We start from the raw sequence: 25059 nt of genomic DNA on the forward strand, positions 1-25059 counted from the left end.
GTTGGGAAGCTTCGACCGCCTAGACACATACGGCATACAGTTCATGTCATTTTCGAACATTTTAGATGACTCACTAGTGTGCCATGGCACACAGGTTGCCCTTTACTGCTCTGGATGAATAATTCCAAATTCATGAATTAAGCAAACTTTGAAAAAATTATTCAAAATTGTCAAAAAAATTCAAAATTCTTCAAAAAATTTCAAATTTTTACATTTTATCAAGCAAATTTCTCAAAACCTTATCATCAGTTCATCAAACTCAAGCCACCATCCAGTAGAGCTTGAAATCATTTCGGATTTTGGATCAAAACGACTTGAATCGATACAACCCAACACCAAATTGAAGTCGACTTGAGTCAACCCAACTCTATCCAAAATTGAATTCAATTCCAACCCCTGCCATCCAGTCAAATAACCAACATCAAACTCACTACTCCACTCAGGCAAGTTCATCAGCTAAAAAAATTCCTTATTCTTCAGAATTATTCATTTTAAAAAAAAGCAAAATTCATTCTTTGGCACTAGCCTCATTCATTTATCCATTATCTCTGAACTCTCTCTATGCTTTATGCATTTATTTTGCTTTTTTTATTTCAATTAACAATCGTCTGGTATTCATATTAAGTTCAAATGTCTGCTGTACAATACTGATTGTTTATTGTTTTTTTGGTATGTACGAATATTGAGTAGATGGAAGTTATAGCTGAATTCTTAAATAGTTCTCAAAGGAAGATTGTATTTGGGACTGTGGGGGCTTGTGGATTGGACCTGGGATGAGTTTATGGAGTTGCCTGGGTTTAATTGGAGTTGGTGCCGGATTTTTGATCGATTTGTGCTGTTTTCTGGGTTTCAAAATTCAGCTTTTACATTATTGGGTTTTTGCTAGCAGTCAAGTTGAGATTTTGGAACTACCGCAGCTATTGTAAGCTACTCTTAGACCATATTTCCATGGTCAAGTCTTTGTAAATAGCTGAGCTAAGACTGAAGCTCTCATCACTCATCTAGGTACCTATTTAACAGTTCAGACTGTGAAATAATATGAAATTACAGAAAATGACACAAAACTCCTCAAAATGATCTATTACGGCATACTTAATGACCAGTAATCCATGCTTCATAACCAAAATAATTCAATTGAATATTTCCCTGCCAAAAATAACTTCAATCACCTCATTAAGATCCCAATCATCAACAAAAAAAAGTAATAAAATTAACCCAGCATATTTAATGAGCAATAGCTTTAAAGTATCCGATCCTTGAAGACTTCCCAACAAACAACAAATGGCGAATGAAGGTAGAGAATCTCAAAACAAAAAAAACTCATCAACCTAATAACCATCAAATTTAATAAATGGATTCCCATCTCATAATTTTTAATGGCGATCAATTTTTATTCATTGACTTCCTCAATTTTCAACCAAAAAAAGACCTTCCGTACCAAAAAACAACGAAACATTTTCCCATATTCATCGTCAATTGTCCATCTGTAAAAAGTTTCGACGAAATGAATGTATGCTGCTCTACGAAGCATCAAAATCTTTCCTATTATCTTCTTAGAAATTCAATTTCCTTTTTGGATTGTGCAATTTTCCATTTCTGTGCTGTATTTGCCAACTGGAGAATTTGCTTCTGGAGTTTTAGATTTTCTGTTATTTGAAAGAATGAACTATGGGAAAATGTTGAAGGTTTATGGATATTGAAGGGATAACTGTGTAGAAATGGGATTTCAAGGATATTAGGAAGTTAGGAGGCTATTAAGCTACCGTTAGGTTGCTGTTTTAAGGGAGCTTTGTAGATTTTTAACAAAGAAGATTGGAACTGAAATTAATAATTAGTTGAATTTGTTGATTTAATGGATTTTACTATAAATTGTGTAACAAATCGACTTAAGAAGCCTTTGAGTTGCATTAAAGACCTTGATTTTGCATCTAAGACAGATAAAGAGCTCAATGCTCAACTTAAAAAGCGACTGATACTTACCAGAATAGCACAAATTGAATAATAGATCAAAAATCCGGTTCTCGATCCACGAGACTCAGATTTAATGTCGGATTTGATTTAAATTTTGCACTATGATGCTGCAGAGTCATCATGGATTTTCGATCGATTAACCGACTTGTGCTTATCAGGTTAATCAATACCCAATACCAAAGTATTGACTAAATCTATTGAAAATTTATTAAATAACTCAAATACTCGAATAGCACAAGTCGGTTAATAGATCTCAAATAAAGTACCAAGCCAGTGTAACAGTTGAAAGCGAATTCATCACCAAGTCAGAGTCACGCTGACCTAGAGCTAGATTTCTTATCGATTTATCAGTTTGGACTATTCGGAGTACTAAGAATTGAATATGAGCCAATCTTATGTTCCTTATTCATAATTGATTACCTCGCAGGCTAGTCGGGTATTGAGTATGAGTAAATTAACAATGACAGAGCTTGATTCAACTTAAATTCGATTGAACTAGACCGACTTGATTCTACACAACTTCTGACACATTCTACAGTCTATAAAATAATGTCGCTCAAATCTCACCTCAAATCCCGTCCAAATCAAATGTGATTTTCAACTTAAACCCCCCAAAAAATAACAATTTAAAATTTATGTATATATGCTACCCATTTTTACATATTTCCATTCATTTCCGTTATCATTTCATAATTAGTGAACTAATGAATCATAATCCGATCACAATAAATTAAAACATAAATAAATCAATCTACATTAGCTATAACCAATAGGCATACGGCACCGAATTCAATAAAAATAGTTTTTTATTTTGTCTACCTTCTTATCATGTGCATCTCATCAATATTTATGACATTAAATTATTTTCTGTCATCTAAAATGCCATAAATTTATTCCATTGATTTTTTTGTGATGTATTTTTCGATGGAGAAAGCTGAAAATTTGATGTTAAAAATGCAGTGAATATTTTCTATGGTAATTTTAAAGTTATAAAGTATGAGCTTGAGGAAATGAGAATCAAAATACGTGGAAATTGTGCAATGTTATGAAATGAAGAGGAAAAACAAATGTTCGTGATTCTCAAATATTTGTTTTTCAATTGCTTAATTTAAATGTGGATTGTGAAAATAGTGAGGGGGGATTGTAATGGGGTAATAGCTGGAATATTGGAGAAATTGATGTTTACTCAGTGCATTTATGTCTGGAATTTTGAAATTTTTCAAATTTATGTTCAAAACTTCAATTGAAGTTCAAGTTTCAAATTTAGTTCAAAATTTCAGTTGAAAATCAAATTTCAATTTAAGTTCAAAATCTCTTTTAAAATTCAATTTAGATACAAAATTTCAATTTGAGTTGAAATTTCAGTTCAGGTTCAGAATTTCAATTTAAGGCAAAACTTCAATCTAAATTCAAATTTCAATTTGAGTTTGAAAATTTCTTTAAAAATTCAAATTTCAAATTAAATTCAAAATTTAACTACAAATTTCAATTTTTCTCGAAACTTTGATTAAAATTCAAATTTCAAATTTAATTTTAAAATTTAAATTAAATTTCAAAATAAACTTGAGTTCTCAAATTTTGATTGAAATACAAATTTCAACTCAAATTCAAATCAAATTCAAATTTTATTTTTAGTTTACAATTTTAAATTTACATTCAAATTTCATTTTACGTTTGAAATTTGAACTAAAATTTAAATTTTATCTTAAATTCAAAAGTTCAATTCAAATTCAAAATTTCAAATTAAATTCAATAAAATTTCTAAAAATGCGCTCTAAAGCCTCCTAAATTCTTCAACTGTACTCAATCTGCAATTCAATATTAAAGTCGCATACTGTACACAAGAACAAAACCCCCAAAAAACAAACAACAGAATAAAAATAAAGAAAATTGTTGAAATCCATTAATCACAAAAAATCGATTTTAAAATATTTTGTGTTCCTTCAACATTTTCATGTCGTGTTCATTCAGTTGACTTAAACAAAAGGACTATTCGCAATGCACCTTTCCTGAATAATTTCATATGCTTGTTTTCCTCCTTAAATATGCTACACTTACTGTTTAAATTCGAATTTTACCGTCAAAAAATTGAAAAAAATTTCATCAGCATATTGTAGACGGTTCCATTGAGTAAAATAAATGAATAATGACTTTTTTTGAGGCATTTCCATATCGTTTAGTGCTGTCGACTAATTTTCACTTTTTGACTTGTGCGACACCCTTAAAAATATCCTTAAAGCAACCAAAAAAAAACTTTAAAACTTTAATAATGAACAGATGATTGACTTTGAAAAATTTCTCAAGCCACAAGTGCCGCAAGAAGCTTCAGTTCCTTGCCTTAACTACCATAAACTTTATCGATCCACTCATTTACCTTATCGGCCTTCACAATCTCCATTAACTACTCTAATTACACAATTTTAAACAACAATTCACTGCCATCTGCTGTTAACTAGTCGAAATCTATTCAAGTGTGAGGAATGAAATGATTTTTGCAAGGATGAAATAGTTATGAGGGTTGAATAAGAGAATCTGACTGGAGGGTTGGAAGGAAGGAATCTAATTATGAAATGTCTTAAAATCCAATCAGAATTGCAGGCAATCTGTGTATTAAATGCATTTAGGAAAGTTGTATGGATTTTGAGCATTTTTTGAAATTGAAGGACAGTTTTGGATATTCTTGCAATTTTGAAGATTTTTAGTAAATTAAGAATTTGAGAAAATTGATTTCGAGAATTTTTAAAAAAGCCAGTTTTTTTAAATTTAATTTGTGATTTAATAAAAATTAAACAGATTAAAATGGATTTTTTAAAAAAATTATTTTTTTTTTTAAATTTGAAATAAAATTTTAAATTCCTAGACAATGAAGTTAAATGCTTATTTCAATTGAATTTAGATTTTTAATTCAAATTTAATTTAATTTTTTGATAATTTTACCTTTAGTTTTATTCAACTTTTCAATTCAAATTTAATTTTAATCAATTTTTAAAATTGCCACTTTAATTTCTAATTGAATTTAACCAAATCTCAAATTTAAATCCAAATTTTAAATTTAAATTCAAATTTCAAATTTAAATCCGAATCTCAAATTTAAATCCAAATTTCAAATTTAAATCCGAATTTCAAATTTAAATCCAAGTTCCAAATTTCAATTAAAGTTTCAAGTTTTAAACTCAAATTTAATTTAATTTTTTTAAATACTTCTATATTTCCTTAATTTTAAAACAAGACTCATTTTTTGGTCAACCTTACAAAAACACTAACTAAAATGTCCATAAAAAACCCCTTCCAGCAACCCCCATTGTTCACTGCACATTGCAAAATCTCAAACAATCTCCAAATCTCACAAAAAGAATCAACAAAATGCCAATAACAACAAAGTCAAGGTCACAAAATGAAAGCAAAATTCGAGCAAAAAATTTGCATTTTTGCACTTCTTTTTGTTCCTTATAATCCTTTCGAAATCTTGACAGGTAGAATTGACCACCTCATATTTATGTTATGAGAGACAATTTGGATAATGGCTTTAATCCTTTTAAACCATAAATCCATTTAGTATGGTGACAATTGTTGAGCATTTAAGGATTCCATTTATGACTTATCGTAACAAATTAGAGTTAAGGTCATTACAGACACTTTAAAGTCGTTTAACTTTAAAAGTGAAAAATTACATTAAGCATATCTGTTCGGGTTTGTAGCACGAAATCGATGATGGAGAAGTTGAGAATTATTTTTATAAATATTTCCTTTCACTTCCGTTTTTTTTCGTGACATGTGCTTCATATTTATTTTTGTAAATGGAATGGATGTATTCATCCTCGGGACGACTAAACTATCTCACCGAAAACAAAAACTGCTTAAAATGCACATTGAATTGAAAATGGATGTTTAAACATGTGCGTTGGCGGTTGGTTCTTGAATATTCATATTCTACAGACACAAATAAATTTTAATCCTTATGAAAATACAAGAAATGTTCTTTTTTTGTTTGAGACACAGATCGTGTTTATTTTAAATAAGCGATTGTAGATTTTTTTTTTGTTAGCTGACTTTTAGGAATTGGGACAGATTGATGAGGAGTTGGTGGTTGGATTGGCAAATAAACAGCAGCGGCTTAGTATTCGAGTGTCGGTGGAACGATCCTAACGACCCGGGCTAAATCTCAGTTAAACTCAAGTCAGATTCGAGTGATTTTATGTTGTTTCTAGCCTTACCAACTTGGGTTGTGTATATTTATGACACTCAAATTGTGACTAGGTACGTTGTATTGGAGATACTTTGGGTCATGTACCTATGGAGAGAGCAAAGGGCGACCTGACATGAACAAATTTTGATCCTTGTTGCAGCAAATGAGCCAAAATCAGTTATCATAGTGAGCTGCTACACTCCAAACTACATTCTAGTCTTCCATCAGCTCAGTTACTCCAAGAACTCAATGTCAACTCCGATTTTGTATTGGAATTTTGAGTCAAGTCGACTTAAGGACCGTTTTTATGACTTTCTATACTGAGATATAAGCAAAATTGATCTGTTACTAAAGTAGCGTGTCCTCGAATGTCTTTAAAACTAATTTCTGACTTCAAATAAAGTTTGAGCTGACTTTGAGTAAACTTTGAATTCAGCTAGAGCGAAAAAAGCCTACAGATCTGCAATTCTTAAATGAACTATAAGATACAACCAAAAACTGAAAGACTTTGCATCTAAAACACAGAAAATGGAGTCTGCAGTTCTTAACTGAATTTAAAATTCGACCAATTCATATCCAAAAACATCAAAAATACGCTCCATCCATCCACACCAAAAGCCAATTCCAAGTATCTCCGTATCTACCACATTTTAAAAGAACTTTAATTCATCTACCGTGCTAAATTAATCTTTTTTTTTTTACTTTTCTCCATTCGGTTGTGTTGTTGTGTCTCTTTAAGGCAAGAAAGCGGTTATCAATGCGAAGAGTAAAGGAATGAATTAAACAGAAAAATATATTCAAGTCGGTATCGTTCTTTCAGTAAGTCAAGTCCGAGGCTGTTTACTCTCATCTACCGAATAAATCCATTATGCATGAATAAGACTCTGTTTTTTAGATCTCAAATCTCATATTACCACGAATTTAAATTATGCCAAATTTTCAACTTACAAGATGCGAAGATTTTTTTGTTTTTTGTGTGCCTTTACATCCTACATGCCATGTATGTGTATATTTATTTATTTATGTGATGTTTTCTGGCTTGGCTGTTCATTCACGAAATAAGAGATACTCTCTTATTCTGCAGTAGCCTTTTTTAAAAATTTATGTTATTAGGTGGGTTCATTTATTTTAATCGCATGTAAGATAAAGAAACTGCACACGTAAGAAGAAAATGGAAATAAAGAGCAGAATGGAATGAAAGAGTAAAAACTTGTTTCTTTTGTGCCTTCACGAATCGTCATTTAATTTATGAACTTCTTAAAGTTTAATTAAAACACATTTTGTTTTTAAAATATAAAAATTCATCGCTGATTATGTCGGGGATCTCGGTACATGTATGGATATATTATTGGATTATGTGTATTAAATCATTTGATAGATGAACATGAACTGGTGGTTATGCATTGTTGATCTTGAAATTTATTTCTTGTGTTCATCGGTTGATAATTTGGAATAAAATTTATTTTTTTTTTTATTATCTTATGCATGTTGGAAGAAATTACACAATTTTTGGATTAATTTTTGATATTTTTATACCGTGAAATGATTAATTTAAGAGTTTATTTGTCAATTATTCTTGTTGGTGAAGAATTTAAAATTTAGATTGAAATTAAGACATCAAAAGACATGCGATTCTTGCAATTTTAAAGTTTTTTTGAAATTTTAAAATTTATAAACACAAAAACCTTTAATCTGCAGTTAAAAAATTCAAAATAAAAACAACTAACATAATATTTTTAATTTAAAAGATTTTTTTTTAAAAAAAAATTTTGTTTATTTTTAAATGATTTGAAAAACTGTTAAAATTAACTAAAATTTGTAAATTCAATGTTTTTGATTTTTTTTTCGGTTCGAGACTTTTAAAATTAATTTGTTTTGTTCAGAATTTATTTAAAATTCAAAAATTTCAGGGCTTATTTTAAATTGAATTTTTAAAGGATTATTATTAAATTAAAAATTAATTTAAATTTCAAATAATAATTTTAAAAAAAAAATAAATTGAATTAATTTAATAAATTTGATGTAAAAATCCTTGAAAATTTAAAATAAAACGTTTAAAAAATCTTGAAATTTTGAATTTTTTGAAGAACTTATAAAAATAATAAAATAACTTGTAAAAAGATTTTATTTTTTTTTCATTTTATTTTATTTTAAATTTTTTTAACCATTCATTAGTCACATACATGAAAAAAATTTAAAAATTTTTAAAAAGATTTATTTAAAAATATTGGTAAAGCTTAAAATTTAAAAATTCGATTTTTGAAATTGAAAAAAAATTTTTTAATTCCAAAAATTTAAAAATTTTTTTTGCAGTTTAAAAAATATAATTTTTAAATCGTTTTTCTTAACCTGTTTTTTTTGTCTTTTTTTTAATTTTCTTCCATTCAAATTAAGAGTTTTTAGTTTCAAAAATTTAAAAATATTTGTTAAAAATTAAAAAAATAACTCTTTAAATGCACACTTAGAAATCCATTTTAACTTTTTTTACAAATTTAAAAACAATTTTAAAAATTTTACTCATGGTATTTGAAAAAATCCTCAATTTTAATATAATTCCTTCAAAACTCTTTCACAAAAAAATTCCAATTTACAACATATCCATAAACACATGAAAAAAGATCACATTAGCCTACAGCATTGAAAAACCTTGAACTTTATCAAAATACAAAAATTTTTAATAATGACAGCACAAAAAATGACTAAAAATTTCTATCCATATGTTTCAAAGCAGCAAAAGGAAGGCACACAAACAGAAATAAAATAAAAAAAAAAGATAAAAATTTATCAGAATTGGATGGAAAAAGCCAATAATTGATATGATTGATGCGATAAGTTATTAATAAAATAGTTATGGCGCACATAATTTTTTATTCATTACAGTTAAACAAATCGAAATACAATTTTTCCCATTATCATTATTGATAGATATTTTTATGAATGTATGGATGACTGTATATGAATATAATAATATAAATATATATAGATAGATATAATAAAATAAATAAACATGAAGCACAGCAGATGGGGGGTGTTTGGGAGTTTTGGGTCGGTCGTTGGGATTTTTGGATGGCTGTTAGGTAGGAATTGGACTGTAGATGCATCTAGAACTTATAATAGGATTCGAACTAGTTCAACAGCTCTGATTTCTGAATGTAGACTAGATTGAGGGACTGTAGGCTTTGAATTGAATAGCATGAAGCGGGATTGTGTCTCTAAAAATTCAAATTGAACTTCTAGTGCAGCTGGATAGAGCCTTACTGCTTCTGACACTTAGATAGTCCACCAAACACAATTCTAAATCCAAGTTATAAGCTCGTAAGCCTCAATTTCTCATTATTTTGATGAAATATGGCAATTTAGTAAATTGAGATTCGAACTAACGATCACTGAGCTTACCTTACAATTCATAAGCACAACAGCACTACCCAATTGAGCTACAAACCCTCCTGAACTCACAAAACCCCACCCAGCAGTGTTCCGTATTCCCCAATCGACCCCTTTCATCTAAAAATCTGAGAGAAAGGAGAAAATAATATTTTTAAGCAGCAAAAAAGAGAGTAAAATTTATCGTGTGCAGCGATTCTATTGTTTATCTATATGAGATATATTATGTGAAATTATTTTTCAACTCATCCAAGTCAGTTCTGTATGTTTTCAACACTTGTTGTGCAATTTTCAATTCACCATCATATTTCGAATTCATTCTGATTTATGAGACCATCGTCTCGACTCAACATTTAGTTGTGTCTATCCTATTCACGCAGTATATGCCATCTCTGTCTAACGCACATGCGCCGATGATATTCTATGAATGAAAAAAGGGGGCCGCACAACATTCCATCTCTTTCAATCACAATGTGATCGTCACTCATTCGTTTCTCTCACGTAACGCCTTCCATCTCATTCTCGTTCATGTCTTCATGTATTTTACTATCTCATATTATTGCCCATTTTTTGTCTCTCTCGTCATCTCGAACCCGGTGTCAGTCGTTCCTCTCTTCTCCGTATATATTCAATAATATTAAAAAAAAAAGAAAAAAAAAAGCAAATGAAATATTTTTACACACGCCGGGGAGAAGTAAAGAGAAGAAATATAAAAAAAAAAAAAATGAAAAAAAGTATCGAAAAGAACGACGAGCAGCAATAATAATGTGTAATTTTTTTTTTTCTTTTGAGACACTATACAATAATACATCCATAAAGTAGTCAAACTGAAACATTGGCGCTTTAAACACGTACTTTTTCCGAGATCGCATCGCAGTGGCTCAAAATAAAAGAAAAAATCAAATCAAGATTTTTATTTATTGCTAAAAATTAATATATTTTATCACTTAATAATTGAAATACATTAATTATTGAGTTGCATATATAAATTTATATATATATGATTATTTGTAATTTATTCGAGAGCAACCGAGAAATAAAGGATTATTAATTAATATAAAAAAAAATAATGTGGAAAATATGTGAAAAATTTTATAGTGAACAAGTGAACAAAAAATGATGAAGAAATTTGAAAAAAGAGATAAAAATTCAATAATAGAAAAAATAATAAAAGAAAGTGCAGGTCATAAATTATATTGAGAATCTCTATAAAAAGGACTTTAAGGATTTCACAATTCACACCTAAAAATATTATAAAAATTTCTATAAAAGTGAACAAAAGAAAGAAAAATAAAAGAGAAAGGAAAGAAAGTGATTGGACAGAGTAAAAATAATAAATAGATAGAATAGTGCAATGATTATTGACTTGTATATTTTGTGTGACACCATCACAAGTTTATGATTTGTGAAAATAAAAAGTGAATTTTTTTTAAAAATAATTATTTATTTGTGAAGGAACAAGAAGAATTTTTTGCATTTTTTTTATAAAGAGTGTTTGGATCATTTAACTTGTCATCGAATTGATAATTTAGTTGCGGAAGAATAATGTATGTGAATTTTCAATATTTTTTAAATTAGTTAATTAGATAAATATGAATCGGTAATATAAACTGAGTTTTGTGGTTGATGAAGGAAGTTGTTTGAAGATTCGTTTGGGAAGTTATATAAGAATGTCATTAAAAATTGTCGATGAACGTTTGAGAATTGAAGAAATATTGAGTATATTTGTTGAGAAATTGAAAGTTGAAAGAATTAATGACAAATTTTTAAATAAAATTTAAAAAGTTGAAATTTTCAATTTGAATTGAAGTTTTGAGTTTGCAATATTGTCAGTTTGATTTTTAATGTTTATATGACAATTGAAATCACAGAATATTGGAAAAATTGAAATTATAATGCAGTTTACTTATCTTTAACCAAATTTTACAATTTTATATCAATCTATAAATCATAAACTCTGTAAATAAGAGAGATTTAAGTTAAGTTGAATTTCAAAAGAAGTCGTGTCGACATTTTCATATAATATTCAAGTCTTCTTACAACTCTGGTGAATATTGTCGGGTTTGAATGAAAATTTAACTTTTTTAAAATTGATTGTCATTTTAGTGTCAACTTAGAATTTGTGAATTCTTAGCTTTAGTGCTATTAAGACTTGTGAGAATAAGTCGAATCGATTTTGTTCAATATTCAATCTATGGAATTTAGTTAACAAAATCCAAATTTGATTTATACTTATTTGTAAACTTAATTCTTTTTCTAAATTTTAAATTTTAAAACTCTTGATGGTTTCAATTCTTAAGAATTTCAATTTTTTTAGAATTTTAATTTTCAAGATTTTCAATTTTTAACCTCTTTCAATCTTTAAGAATTTCAAAATTTAAAAAATTTCAATTTTTAAGAACTTCAAGTTTTCATGAATTTCAATTTCTAAGAATTTCAAATTTTTAGGAATTTCAATTCAAAAGACCTTCAACATTTAAGAATTTCAATATTTGAGAACTTAACATCTTTAGAATTTCAACTTTAAAGAATTAATAGAACCTTCATAACATTATATTACACAACTATGCTAAATTTAAAAACCTAATTTTTGCATTTTTAATGATAGTTAATTTTAAAAATTATTTAAATCCTTAATTGCATCATTGGTCACGAAGATCAATTGTCATGCACGTTTATTCTTACAATATCATATAATAAGATACTGATATTCCAGTTCTTATAATATACACATAGTAATCAAAGCTGCATAATACATTTTTGTTAGTTTCATTCCATACAAGAATATATTTTATGACAATTCAAATTATCCAAGTAGTTTAATCCAAAATCCAGAATCGTGCTAAAGTCATGTCATCTGGATCTACCAAGTCATAGTCATGCCGGACTGTGCCGAATTTTTAGATCAATTATCCGATTTGTGCTGTTTGAACAAATTTAAATTTGACTTTGAATTCTTTTTAAAATTTTAAATATTTGCATCAAGTTCATTAATTCTTGGTGCAAATTCCATTTGCAACTTAGTAGTTTTTATTACCCTAAATATCAAAGTTTCAATGAATAACCATAAAAACTAATTTCCCCAAACCAGACATCCACCATTAAAAATTCCTTCTACCGTTCAAGAAATGTATTGTAGCTCATAAAATTTCATTTAACTCAACCACCGTCGCTAACGAGAGAGAATTATTTCCCATTCGTTTTGAACGTCACGAATGTTCACTTTTTTTTCATGTTGTGCTGCATAAATTTTATTCTACTTAAATGTCATAGAGGAAAAACTATATTTCGTGGATGGCTTAGTACAAAAGAAAATGTAAAAAATTTTTCCTTGTTTTGTTGGGAAAACGAAAAGTTGTTTTTAATTTTCATTTGGAATTATGAATAATATTGTTCTGGTTTTGTATTTCATGACAATTTTTTTGTGTTTAATGTTGGAATGGATTTTTAAAGGCATTAGCTTTGTGTAATAAGTAATTAATTTCAATGCGGAAAATGAAGGGTTTTGAAGTCATTTAATTAATCGATTATTAAGTTGAAATTAATTAGGATTTTTGCTTCAAGTTTTTCAATTTTTCTTTGGGATTTTAGGATTGAATTTTATATAAAATTAGAATTTTGAGACAATTTTCAATTTTTGTCAGTTTTTGAATTGTCTAAACTCGACTAAAATTTCAAAAATATAAACAGAAATTGCAAAATTAAAATCCAAATATTCAAAAGTTTAATTTAAAGTTTGAAGATAAAGATAAAATATTCATTCAAAATTTTGAAATTGTATTGTAAATTGTTCAAATTGTTAAAATTTAAAATCTAAATTTGCAAAGTTAATTCAAAAAATTTGAAAATCAAACTCAAAAATTTAAAAATTAAATTCAAACATTTAAAAATTAAAATCTAATATTTCAAAATTAAATTCAAATATTTCAAAGAATCATTTAGTTCAAAAATTCAAATTTTTGAAATCTTTTGAAAATTAATTGCAATTTTTAATATTAAAAAAAGATTTTAAATTACTTAAAAAAAGTGAAAAATCAAAAAAAAAATTCAAATAATCACTTAATAAATCTTTTAAACAAATCCGATTTAAATTACGTTTATTGTTTAGTTTCTTTATTCGTTAATGACTAAGAATATAAAGCTGTCATGTTACTCTTTCGAATCCATTTATTATCCTTCATGTCCACATCCAATAATAAATTTAACTTCATCTGTTAAAATCAAAAAGTTTTTCTAACTTAATTATTAGTAAGAATTTTTCAACTTTTTTACTTCAAAATTACTTAATTAATTTTTTTAAATCAAAAAGTAATTTTACCTAAAATAATGATTCAATTTTTGTTAAAAATCTAAAACAATTTATCATCCATAATTGAACCTTTCTACATTAAATCCACTTAGAATTTTCACTTACAAATATAATTTTAACTTCAATTTTTCAACACCTTTATTTTTATCGAAAATGTTCTATTTTTGAATATTTTTTTATGTTCTACACAGAACATATGTTCATGAACATAAACAATTTCTAATCTAAAATTATAGTTGGAAATTTTATTTTTATGAACTTGAAAACCACTAATTGAAAAAATATTAAAATAAATTTAAAATAACGAAAACAACAAGTTTTTAATTATTGGAGCCATATATCGATGACAAAGCATTATTTTTTGTTATCCTGAAAGCCATATTTGTTTGAATTGCGCCTCTGGAGTTGCAGGCTGTTATAATATTTGTCAACAATCGTCATATCATACAACTTATTATTGTATATTTTGTGAAATTAAAATGTAGAACTATTATTTAATTATTTTAAGACTTTACTGTCATTTTTATAAACAGATGAGTTTTCAAAAAAATGTTAAGTCATTCAACAATTGTTTAAATAAATTAAATTCTATAAATTCTTATTAAAAAGGAATTTAAAAAATTGTAATAAATTGAGAATATTAAAATTTAAGTTAAAATTGAAAAGTAAAAATCGAAAGTTAAAATTGAAAAGTTGAAAATTGGTTTTTTTTCAAAAAATTTGAAATTGATTCTAAATTTGAAGGTTTTAGAATTTTTAAGAAATTTATATAAATTTCAAAATTTTGAAAAATTTGAATTATTATATGAATTTATTACTCATTTTTAAAAAATTACAATATTTTTGAAGATTGAGTAATTAAACTTTATCAAAATTTAACAATTGAAAAATTTCAAAATTCAAAAATTTAAAAATTCAGAAATTTCAATAATTCAAATATTTGTAAATTCAAAAATTTAAAACTTCAAAATATTTTAAGATTTCAAAATTTGATTATAAATTCAAAATCAATAAAAAATTTAAAATTTGGTATGGATAGGAAATTTAAAATTTTAAAATTTTATTGAAAAATAATTTGAAATTTTAAAAAATTCTTAATTAAACTCGAATTTTTAAACTTAAAATTTCTAAATAATTTTCAAAATTTCCATAACAATTTAAACATAATTTACAATCAATTTAAACATTTATGGCCACATTGCATCCAAAACAAATTTTCCCATCCAACAATACATTCCAATTCAATGAATCAAATCACATTCCACATCCATTCATCTTCACTCACCTTCCATATCTCTACAAAATATCGATTATCTCAAAAGAAAGAAAAAACTTCAAAAAAACAATCTCAAAACTATCTCAAAAATTGAGCTTTAAGCCTTGCCTGATTTCCGAGAAGATGATAATTGTGAAAAAAATTATAAATTATAAATTATTAATGTTGCTAATTGATTTAAATCTATGAGAAAGAACTTTAAATTAATGGTTTCTCACTTTTATATTAGTTACGCAGTAATAAGACTCAATTTTTTCTCATTTTATGCAATTTAAGATATTTTAATGAATAAGAAATTGATTTGATTGCTTTATTAGATGCGGAGTTATGTTGTTTTAGGGGATAAGAGAAGGTGAAATTGAGATTTTTTTGGGAAATTTTGAAGTTTTGGGGATTCACAGGTTTTGAGGAAGTATTGCTGAATTTTTAAGTGAGTGGCATTTAAAATGGATCAAATGGTGGCCATTGTGGCTCGTATCTTGAGTCAGATTTGGTAAAATCAGGTCTCATGCTAGATGCACACTAGTCTGGGAATGGGTTTGATGCCTACTCAAGGGTCACTAGCTGATACATCTAAAAAATACCCAAAATATCCTACAATCTGCCAAAATTCCCAAAATATCCTTCAAATCCCCCAAAATTCCCTTCTAATCACCATCAACCCTACATCCAATCCCCTCCCAATCCCCCCAAAACCCCAATATTCAATTCCCATCCAAAATCACCTCAGCACTAACCTCTCAACTCGCTCTCACAACTATATCAGCTCAAAAAAAAAACCCACAGTGAGAGTAACAATGAAATAAAACTATAATTATTTCAATTTGCAATGCTTGACGGGATAGTAAATGTATGTAAATGTTTCAAATGAGTATGCCTCAAATGACTTTGAAGCTCGCTCATTATTTACTACCTTTTTAAACGTAATAATAATAATAAACAATATAAATACTCACATGTGAGTGTGTTGGAGTTGAAATTTGATGGGTGAAAATTTGTTTTTTGGGTTTGGTTGGGTTGGTTGGGAGTTGTGGATGGGGAATTTTGAGGGATTGTAGGTTTTTTGGGTTGGATTGTTAGTGAATTTTAGGATTTTGTAGGTTTTAGCAAAGATTGAGACTTTTTGGATGAGGTTATTAAACCTAGAAGCCATAATTTCATTTGACAAGTGGTATGTCTAGTTCTAGGGATGATTCATGGCATTTAGATGCATTCCAGAGCTCTACGTACTACCTGCCCTGTCTACTAGAGTTGATTATACTAGTTTCTCTCATTTTCAGCATATATTAAGCTCTTTATTAGATAGAAAACAAGCCATATCCCAGCTAACTTAATCATAAATTCCAAATCTCCTAAACTTCCCAGTTACTAGCCTTAGCAACGTCCTCACTCATCATTTATATAACCAAATAGTCCAAAAATATTGTCATCATTTTTTCATTTCATTTTCAGTCGCAAAACAAAATTTTTTTCAATATCATTGTTTACTTTAAAGCCTCAAAAACACATGTCGTTCAAAGTCTTAAAAACTTTCAGTTATATCTAGATGGCTGTATTGCGTTGAAAATTATCTTTATGAAATTTTATTATTATCTCATTTCATTGTTATTGATTAAGAAAAAAGCCATCAGGGTTTAAAAATAAAGTGAGTAAATAGGAGACAGAACTTTATAATAATGCAATAATAAGGAGGATGATGAAGCAATAAATTGAACTTTTGAAGCTGTTTTTAAGTTTGTTGTGAGGAAGTTTGTAGGATTTGTTGAACTTTTGAGTAGGTTTTGAAGAATTTTGGGTAATTTTTTAAAAATTGTTGCTGAAAAACTCCTTTTTTTGGGAATTAGAGCTATTTAGATGAATCTAGTCACCCTAAATGGCCAAAAAATGTCCAAAATACTCCAATTTCCTCCAATTCACATCCTAATCCCCTTGTACACATTACAATGTCTTCTACTGTCCACAAAAATTGATCTACTTACTCCCATTGAACAGATACCCAACCAATTTCAACTAACCCATCAAATTTTCACCCCAACTCACCCACCTTAATGCATACTTCATTCCTGTTCCGAAGCCTCATAATCTTGACGATACGCTCATTATAGCTTTTATAAAATTGAATAAAACTTAAAGTGAATTTGCCCAGGCACAAAACTAGCACACAAAAAGAGACGAAAATGATTACTTATCATGAATTTCGTAAATATAGGCAGGATTTAACTAGTTTCAATAAGCTATAAGGTTAAGTAGAGTCGGATAGACAACAACGTTTTGAAATTACTATGATTAAATTGTGAAATTGGTGGAAAGAGAGGTTTGTTGAGGTAGAGAAATGTGAGGTTGGGTACCGTTGTGGATGGATTGAGGATTGAAAGTGGTTGAGAGACTTTGGAGGGAATTTTGAGGAGATTTGAAGGTTTTTTGGGTGTTTAGAATCATTTTAGAGAGGTGTTAGCTTTAATAATTGACATATTGGGCTTATGGGAAGCATTATGTCCCTATATTGATGACCAACATGTCATAAGGCGAACCATGGCTTCTATCAGCTCAAAAACCATCAAATAATCCAATCTGGTCCCTAAATTAAGTACAATTCAATCAAAAATCCACAAAACCCCTCCAGAATCTCCAAATCAACACCAAATAATCCACAATAATCATAAATAAATTCTAAAAGTCCAAAAATTCATTGACCTTTAGTATCAAAAATTTATTCCTCGTGTCGATACATCCTACATACATAGAAGGAACCCAAAAAAACACAAAGAAAAGATTTACATTGAGAAACAATTTAAATGAAAATTCCGCAAAAAACTTTCAAAAAGCAATTAATTATAGATGCACTGAACTTGCTCCTTTATAATATTCACTCTCGTCTCTCTTTCTGTAGTTTTTCATTTAATTTTTGTTTTTTTGTGTGTGCATTATAATTCGCGATAAAAAGTACGATTGGATGCACAACAAAAACAGAAAAAATAAAAGGGAGAAATAACAAGTTTGCAGAAAGGCAGAAAAGAAAAGAGAAAATCAAAAAAAAAAAAATTAAATTGCAATCAAGAAAAGGAAGAACTGCTTCGTTAAAAACGAATAATACGCAAAGCCTATAATTTTGAAGCCAATGAGCATTTTAACCCTTTAGCAAAGAATATCACATTATCTTTCTTTTTCCTCCATTTTTATGAATTGCGTGAGTTTTGGGTCTTTTTGATTTGAGTGCTTGATCTGGGGTCTGAAGTGGACTTTTTGGGGCTGTGGGTTTATGGGGAGGGTTGAGTGGGACTTTGTTGGATATACAAAGCTAGTGAATTAGGAAATATTACATAATTCAATGCTCTGTCATAGGAAGTACCGATAATCTAGGGCTTGGTCAATATTTGACAATTTTTTGCATCAACTCTGATGCTTCCCTTAGCCAACAATGAGAATATGCTCTTCATATTAATTTTTGAGACTACACTTAAGTGCACTAGCAAGTTCACTTCCAAAATGAACTAAAATATGTGCTTCAAACTCGTTGATTGCAAGGTAATGCCCAGTTGTTGACTAGTTCTAACTTATTTTCATCCACTCGGAACTAGTTTTCAAAGGTTACTCAAACGTTCTAATAAGTATTGTCATTTAAATGAGGTTGATCTTTGTATTTTACAGTAATTGACAGTTTTGTCACAGAATTACTGGCTATCGGCGGTTTCTAAGCTAGTTTTGTATTTAATTTAGTCAAGTTCTAGTCTAGCTTAGCTTTTTAAATCTGAGGTCAAGCAGTATTTCCAAAAGGCATGCTTAATACACCTAGAAATTGCCGCATTCAAAGTTCATCGATTTCTGACTCTAATCTTGGCAGAGCTTGAAGTTATTTCGATATTTGTACGGAAAAGTCGACTCAAATCGGCTTCTAGCTGTGATTCTGTCAATTTTGATGCCTAAGTACACCCTAGTCATGCTACGATATCCTACAATAAGTCCCAATTCATCAACTCTCACTAGCAGGCAAGAGTAGAGTAAGCTGAGAGGACGCTTAATTAACATATTTAAGTACAGCAAGCTCTACAAATTATGCTCATTACCTGTTAGGGTCTCGAGAAATCCCCATTCCGAAAAATGCGCTCCATTCACCCTCTTCGCCTCATCACCAAACTCATTCCATCAATAATTTCCCTTTAAACCTTTTCTGCCTGCACATTGTGCATTGAACAACAACAACATCACGTAAAAGTATTCTTCATTTCATGTAAATGAAATGTTTTTTTCTTTTTACTCAACTCTCAAGTTCTTATTATCACAATAATACACCATGCACATTCATGAAGTTTATAAAATGAAAATTATTTTTATTTTCCTTGTTTTTTTTTTGATTATTTCGGAATTGAAATAACAGAAGAATGCAGTATAGTTTGTGGCCCGTTTGAAATTGAAGAAAAAGAGGAAAATAAATTAAATATTTTGGGCTTATTCTGAATTGAATCAAGACTTGCTTCATTATAATTTTCATGGAGTTGAGTTTGGTTGAGAAGAAATGCTTTCTTTGGGGGCTTGTGGACTGTTGGGTGGCAAGAGGTTATGATTGTTGGGGATATTTTGAGGTTAGAATTGAGAAAAATTTGGAATTGGGATAGTTTAGTGAGGAGGGAATGAGGATTAAGTAGGGAAAATAGTTAAGGAGAGTTTGAGGGATATTTGGGGATATTTTGATTTAAAGGAAATTTGAGGATTTTTCTTAGGATTTTAGAGGATTTTTGAAGATATTTGGATAAATTTGCATAAATTTAGAAATATTTGAATGTTTAAGATGATAATAAGGATTATTAAGGGATATTTGAGGATATTTTTGACAATTTAAGGGAAATTTGGGGATTTTAATGGATCCATGAAAGATTTTTGAGGTTTTTTGGATAAATTTGTAAAAAAATCTAGAAAATTTGAATGTATCAAATGATATTTTGGATTATTAAGGGATATTTAGGGATATTTTCAGGAATAGTGAAGTGATTCTGAATTTTTCAGGGGATTTAGCCCAATATTTGACTAAATTTCATCAATTTCGACCTTAGTAACTCCAATAATTCCAAACTCGATCCCAAAACTGCCCCAAAACCCCTCTCAACTCCATCCATAACAACATGTCACCCAACAGCACCCATCATCATCAAGCACATTTCATTTTATTTTTTCATCGGTTCCATCCAATTACAAACTCAACCACTTTACTTCATTTATTTAGTACTTGAAGCAATATGAAAAAAAGCATAAAAAAAATGAAAGAAAGGAATGTGTGTGTAAGTCTATAATCATCGTTGAATCTAAATATCTATAGTTGAAGAAACTTGTTTCTTTCATTTTTTTTTTTGTTGTTCTTGACTATATAAAAAAATCACTGAATAAGAATTGATTCAAGAAATTGGCATTTCATAATTTTCTTTCCACATGAAACATATTTTTAAATTTGTTAAAATCAGGCACAATTTTTATAACATTTTTTATTATTTTTTATTACTATTATTTTGTGTATTTTTAAGAATATAAATAAGTTTTGTTTTATGCAAGTTTTATGCTGTTGTGATTTGGAGAGTTGAATTTAGTTGGGTTGTGCTTTGTCTAGTTGTCAAAATATAGAATTTTTTAGTGACTGAGTTGAATATTTTATTTGGGATTGAAATGAGGACAAACAGATCAAAAGTCTGGATCCAGGTTGTCGTAACTCTGACTTGATGCCACATTCGATTTAAATTCGACACTACGACAGTGTCATGCCAGTCCATTGCCGCATTTGCGATTGATTAACCTAATTTCAGGCCTAATTGTTCAATTTGGGAAAGGGTTTATAAGAAATGATCTTGATCCAGATATTTTGGGATCTTTCAATGTCAATGCCGACACATAGGGAGCCCTTAATAAAGACTTATTCGAATTGTATGACTTATTCGTTAGGACAAACCCTTCAGAAGACTTGGAATTGTATTGAAAGATTTTGTTCAATTCTTAGTGATGGCTAGAAATTAGATTTGATGCATTTCTTCTTAATATCTCATTAAAAATGTCTAAACAATCCACCTGATTGATACAAATCGGTTTATCGATCAAAAATCCAGCTCCAGGCCAGCGTGACTCTGGATTCTTTGATTATGACACTGATTTCCTGTAGAATTCGGTTTAAACAGCTTTGCTGACCTAAGTCCCAAATTTCAATCGATTAGCCAATCTGTGCTATTCGGGCCATGACAAACCCCTTTCAAAATTCACTCCTAAAATGCGCCTTAGCCACCCTAGCCCAAATCCAATGACACAACAACTCAATATTAATGAAAAAGATAAATGTATTTCAAAACAACAACAACAACTTCAATTCTATGTGTATATGTTAATATTAATAATAATATGAAAAATTTTATAAGAACAGCTATGGTTGAATTCAACAAAAAACATGAAATAATATAAAACAGAACTTTACCAACTAAAGACACGACACACAAGGTACCTTAAAAATGAAGTTTCAGTTCTTTCATTATAATTTTTGTGTGGCGGTTTATTAAGCATCAGTTCCCTCTTCTCGCACATTTTTGTTTCCATATTAAAAATCGATTTTATTAAGATTATTAACTCTTTCTTCTTTTAGCTCAAGCTTGCCTTCATTCTCTCTCTCTCTCTGTCTTTAGTTCCACTTCGCTGTATATATGTTGTGTGTTTGTCGACAAAAGAAATAAGAAGAAGTGGAGAGAGAACCAAAAAAAAAAAATTAATTGCCATTTTTTAAATGCTCGAATGGATGTTCGCTTTATATACAAAATTTTTATTTTCAAACAAAAATAATGTATTCCAAAATACAAACGTAGTTTAATGCAAATCACTTTTTTTTTCGTTTCGTTCCTTTGCCTAAAATAAAAATGAATATACATATGAAAAAAATTACAAGAATTAAGAATGAGATGTAAAGGTGGAATTGGGTTTGAGGGAAGAGAGAGGGGGATTTAGAGCGCATTTTTAGGAATTTTGAAATTTATACAACAGTCTTAAGCTCTTAGTCTACACTGGCAAAGACACACGTTGGCCCATTACCGCATTTAGAGCTCGTTGGTCATATAAAATAGAATAAAATCTTTGGCAAAATCTGATTCAGTTTCAAGTTCTAAGCAGTTCAAAACAGAGCGTAGTTTGTTGCTTTGCGACAACATATGTCACTCAAAAGTCAAAATTTTACAATATTATTGATCATGTTTCGCAGCAATGCTTACATCCTTATTATAACCATGGTTTAAGTTTCTAGAAGCCTCTTTCTTTCATGGGTAGCCCAAGAAATGTCTGAGAATCCCTAAAATTAATTACTTCCCTCAGAAACTACTTGACTATAGTCTTACCGTTAACCCCTCTACCCTATAGTAGAGCTACAGCCATCTAAAGCCATTAAAATAGTCAATTCAAAGTAAAAACCGCAACTCCTAATTCCCCTCAATCTCATCTTCTAAATATTCCCGCTCATATCAACACCATCATCCAACAACAACAAACGGTGCTTTTACGCAAAAGAATGGATTCTTAAAAGACCTTCTCAAATGGCTGATATGGGAAAATATATAAGAAAAAAACTCTTTTTGTGTGCTGTATCCATACACGATAATTTTATACGAACGAAGGCACAAAACGATGAAAAAAAATGGAAAGACGATTGAGAGACGAAAAAAAAAATACAAAAAATTAATTAAAAGCATCTTTAATTATGTTTGTGGTTTTGGACTTATTGTTCAAAAAAAAAAATTCAAAACTCTTTTGTTTCATTTGCGACAATAAAAAATATTTTTGTTCATTTCCTAGCCTATTGGATATTATGGCTACATCTACATTATGAATATAGAAACTGAAACAATCAAATGTTAATTACCGATTCATAAAGAAACAATTTAAAGAAAAAATCTTTTGATTCATCACGAAAGCTAATTGAAAACTAATTAAAAATTTTTTGTTGTATATCCTATAATTTCAGATAACGTACAAAGACATACAAAGGAGGAAGATAAGAAGAAGAATCATCATCTAATATCGTGTGATTTTTTTATTTCATGGTGGACACATATAGACTATAGAATTAGACGATAAGAATTACGGTTTCTTTTTTGCTGCCATAAAATACGATTTAAATCGACTAGGAAAGACATAATCGCGTCACTTGAGAAAGTGTTGAAAGTGTAATTAAGTACAATCTTAGATTACAATCTAATATCACTGACTGTGTATATTTATTTGCATCTGGATTGACTTACGTGTGAGATATCTGACTGGATTAAGTATTGTGGGATATATATTGGAATTAAGAAAGACAACAGCAAAGTGTTGAGAATTTGAAAGTCAGAACTGACAGCAAATCGTCGGAACTGACAGCAAAGTCATCGGAACTGACAGCATTTTGAAAGAAATTAATAAAATTGACACAAAATTCACAATAAAAAATCAAAAACAAACCTGACAGCATAGAGTGTCAAAATTGAATATAAAACTAACAGCATACAAGTCAAAACTGACAGCATTCAATCCAAAACTGTCAAAGTGTTCAAACTAGCAAATCTAAGCTAAAATCATCAATAATCACCAAAAAAATCATTAAAAACTGACAGCATACCTTAGCTAAAGAATTCCTAAACATCCAAGCAAAGATCAAACAGTGAGCATATAGCCTTGCAAGATCACAAGACGATACCCACGTCTCACTAATTCTCTTTCACTGTATATAAATCGACTGTATCAAGTGAAATGAAATGCTAATAATTTATTGCAGTAATTAAAATTTTGATGATAGGCAATTTACAGTAGTAGGAGAAGGATTGTAATTAATTAGGCACACTGACGTGAAATTAACAGTAGTGGCTGGATAAACAGAACAAGAAAAAAAAGTATTTTTTCTACAAAAAAACATAAAAAAAATTCTTGACTTGGATCAACGGATCATAAAACAGGCACAAAAATGGATGCAAATAATTTTGTCATGTCTTCTTATCAATTTGTAAATTCACTTGCACAATGTTATCCGAATAATACAAGTAACACATCAAACAGTACAAGTAGTAATGGGCCACAAAATGATTATTTTCCTGGCTCTGCCTATAATCCAAATTTATATTCAGGCGCTCCACAATCACATTATCCCAATCCACAAACATATAATCCACTGTCAGCGACACCAGCGACAACACAACAACCGGGTACAGCCGATATGGTCGATTATACACAATTACAGCCACAGAAATTTATGTTGAATCAACAGCAGGCACTTGGACAAGCAAGTTGCAAATATGCGGGTGATGGACAAGGCAATGGTACGCCTACTATTAATCAAACCTCCATTTCAAGTCCACAAGATTTATCAACTGCCCGTGATATATCACCTAAATTATCGCCAAGTTCTGTCGTGGATAACACAGCACGCTCAATGACTAAACAGCAACATTCAACAAATAATAATAATAATAATGTAGCGAATAATAATAGTAAATCTAATAATAATTCGAATACAAGTAGCAGTCATCTTCAATCGACCTCACTACCAATGCGTAGTCCCGATGGTGATGAATCTGATGCATCAAGTGATAGTGGAACTGAGGGAGGTAGTGGTACTGGAACTGGAAAGAAAAGTGAGTAGATATGTTTGATTTTATGTGTAGTTTTGGGGTATAGACTTGAATTCTATGAAGTTAGAGCTTCAAATCTATATAAATTGACATTATGCAGCTATACAGACTATATCAGGCAATTCAAGGTCTCCCTTTAAGCATATAACAATAGCCCAACATTTAACTGTTCCATTTATGCTCGCAAACTATTTTTCACTCAATTTATTTCCATAATAATAATATCATAACTTTTATATTCAAACTTAATAAATTGCGACGCAGCCTTCAGTTTTACCTCCGCAAACAAGCAAAAAATAAAGTTTATTTCTGTTTCTATACC

At 29.1% G+C, this 25059-nt stretch overlaps 1 protein-coding gene across 1 annotated transcript in view; it reads left to right on the forward strand.

Moving 5' to 3' along the window:
* The first annotated feature begins 10173 nt into the window (after positions 1–10173).
* Scr (Sex combs reduced) overlaps positions 10174–25059 on the forward strand; it is a 59938-nt gene continuing 45052 nt past the window's right edge. The window contains exons 1-2 of the mRNA XM_070634586.1: positions 10174–11088; positions 23099–24740. Coding sequence (XP_070490687.1) covers positions 24074–24740 — 667 coding nt within the window. The 5' untranslated portion in view covers positions 10174–11088; positions 23099–24073. The remainder of the gene's footprint in view (positions 11089–23098; positions 24741–25059) is intronic.

Source organism: Chironomus tepperi, unplaced genomic scaffold, assembly GCF_022539635.2.
Source record: "Chironomus tepperi strain 1889 unplaced genomic scaffold, CSIRO-AGI_Ctep_v1 contig_85, whole genome shotgun sequence".
Lineage (NCBI taxonomy): Eukaryota > Metazoa > Arthropoda > Insecta > Diptera > Chironomidae > Chironomus > Chironomus tepperi.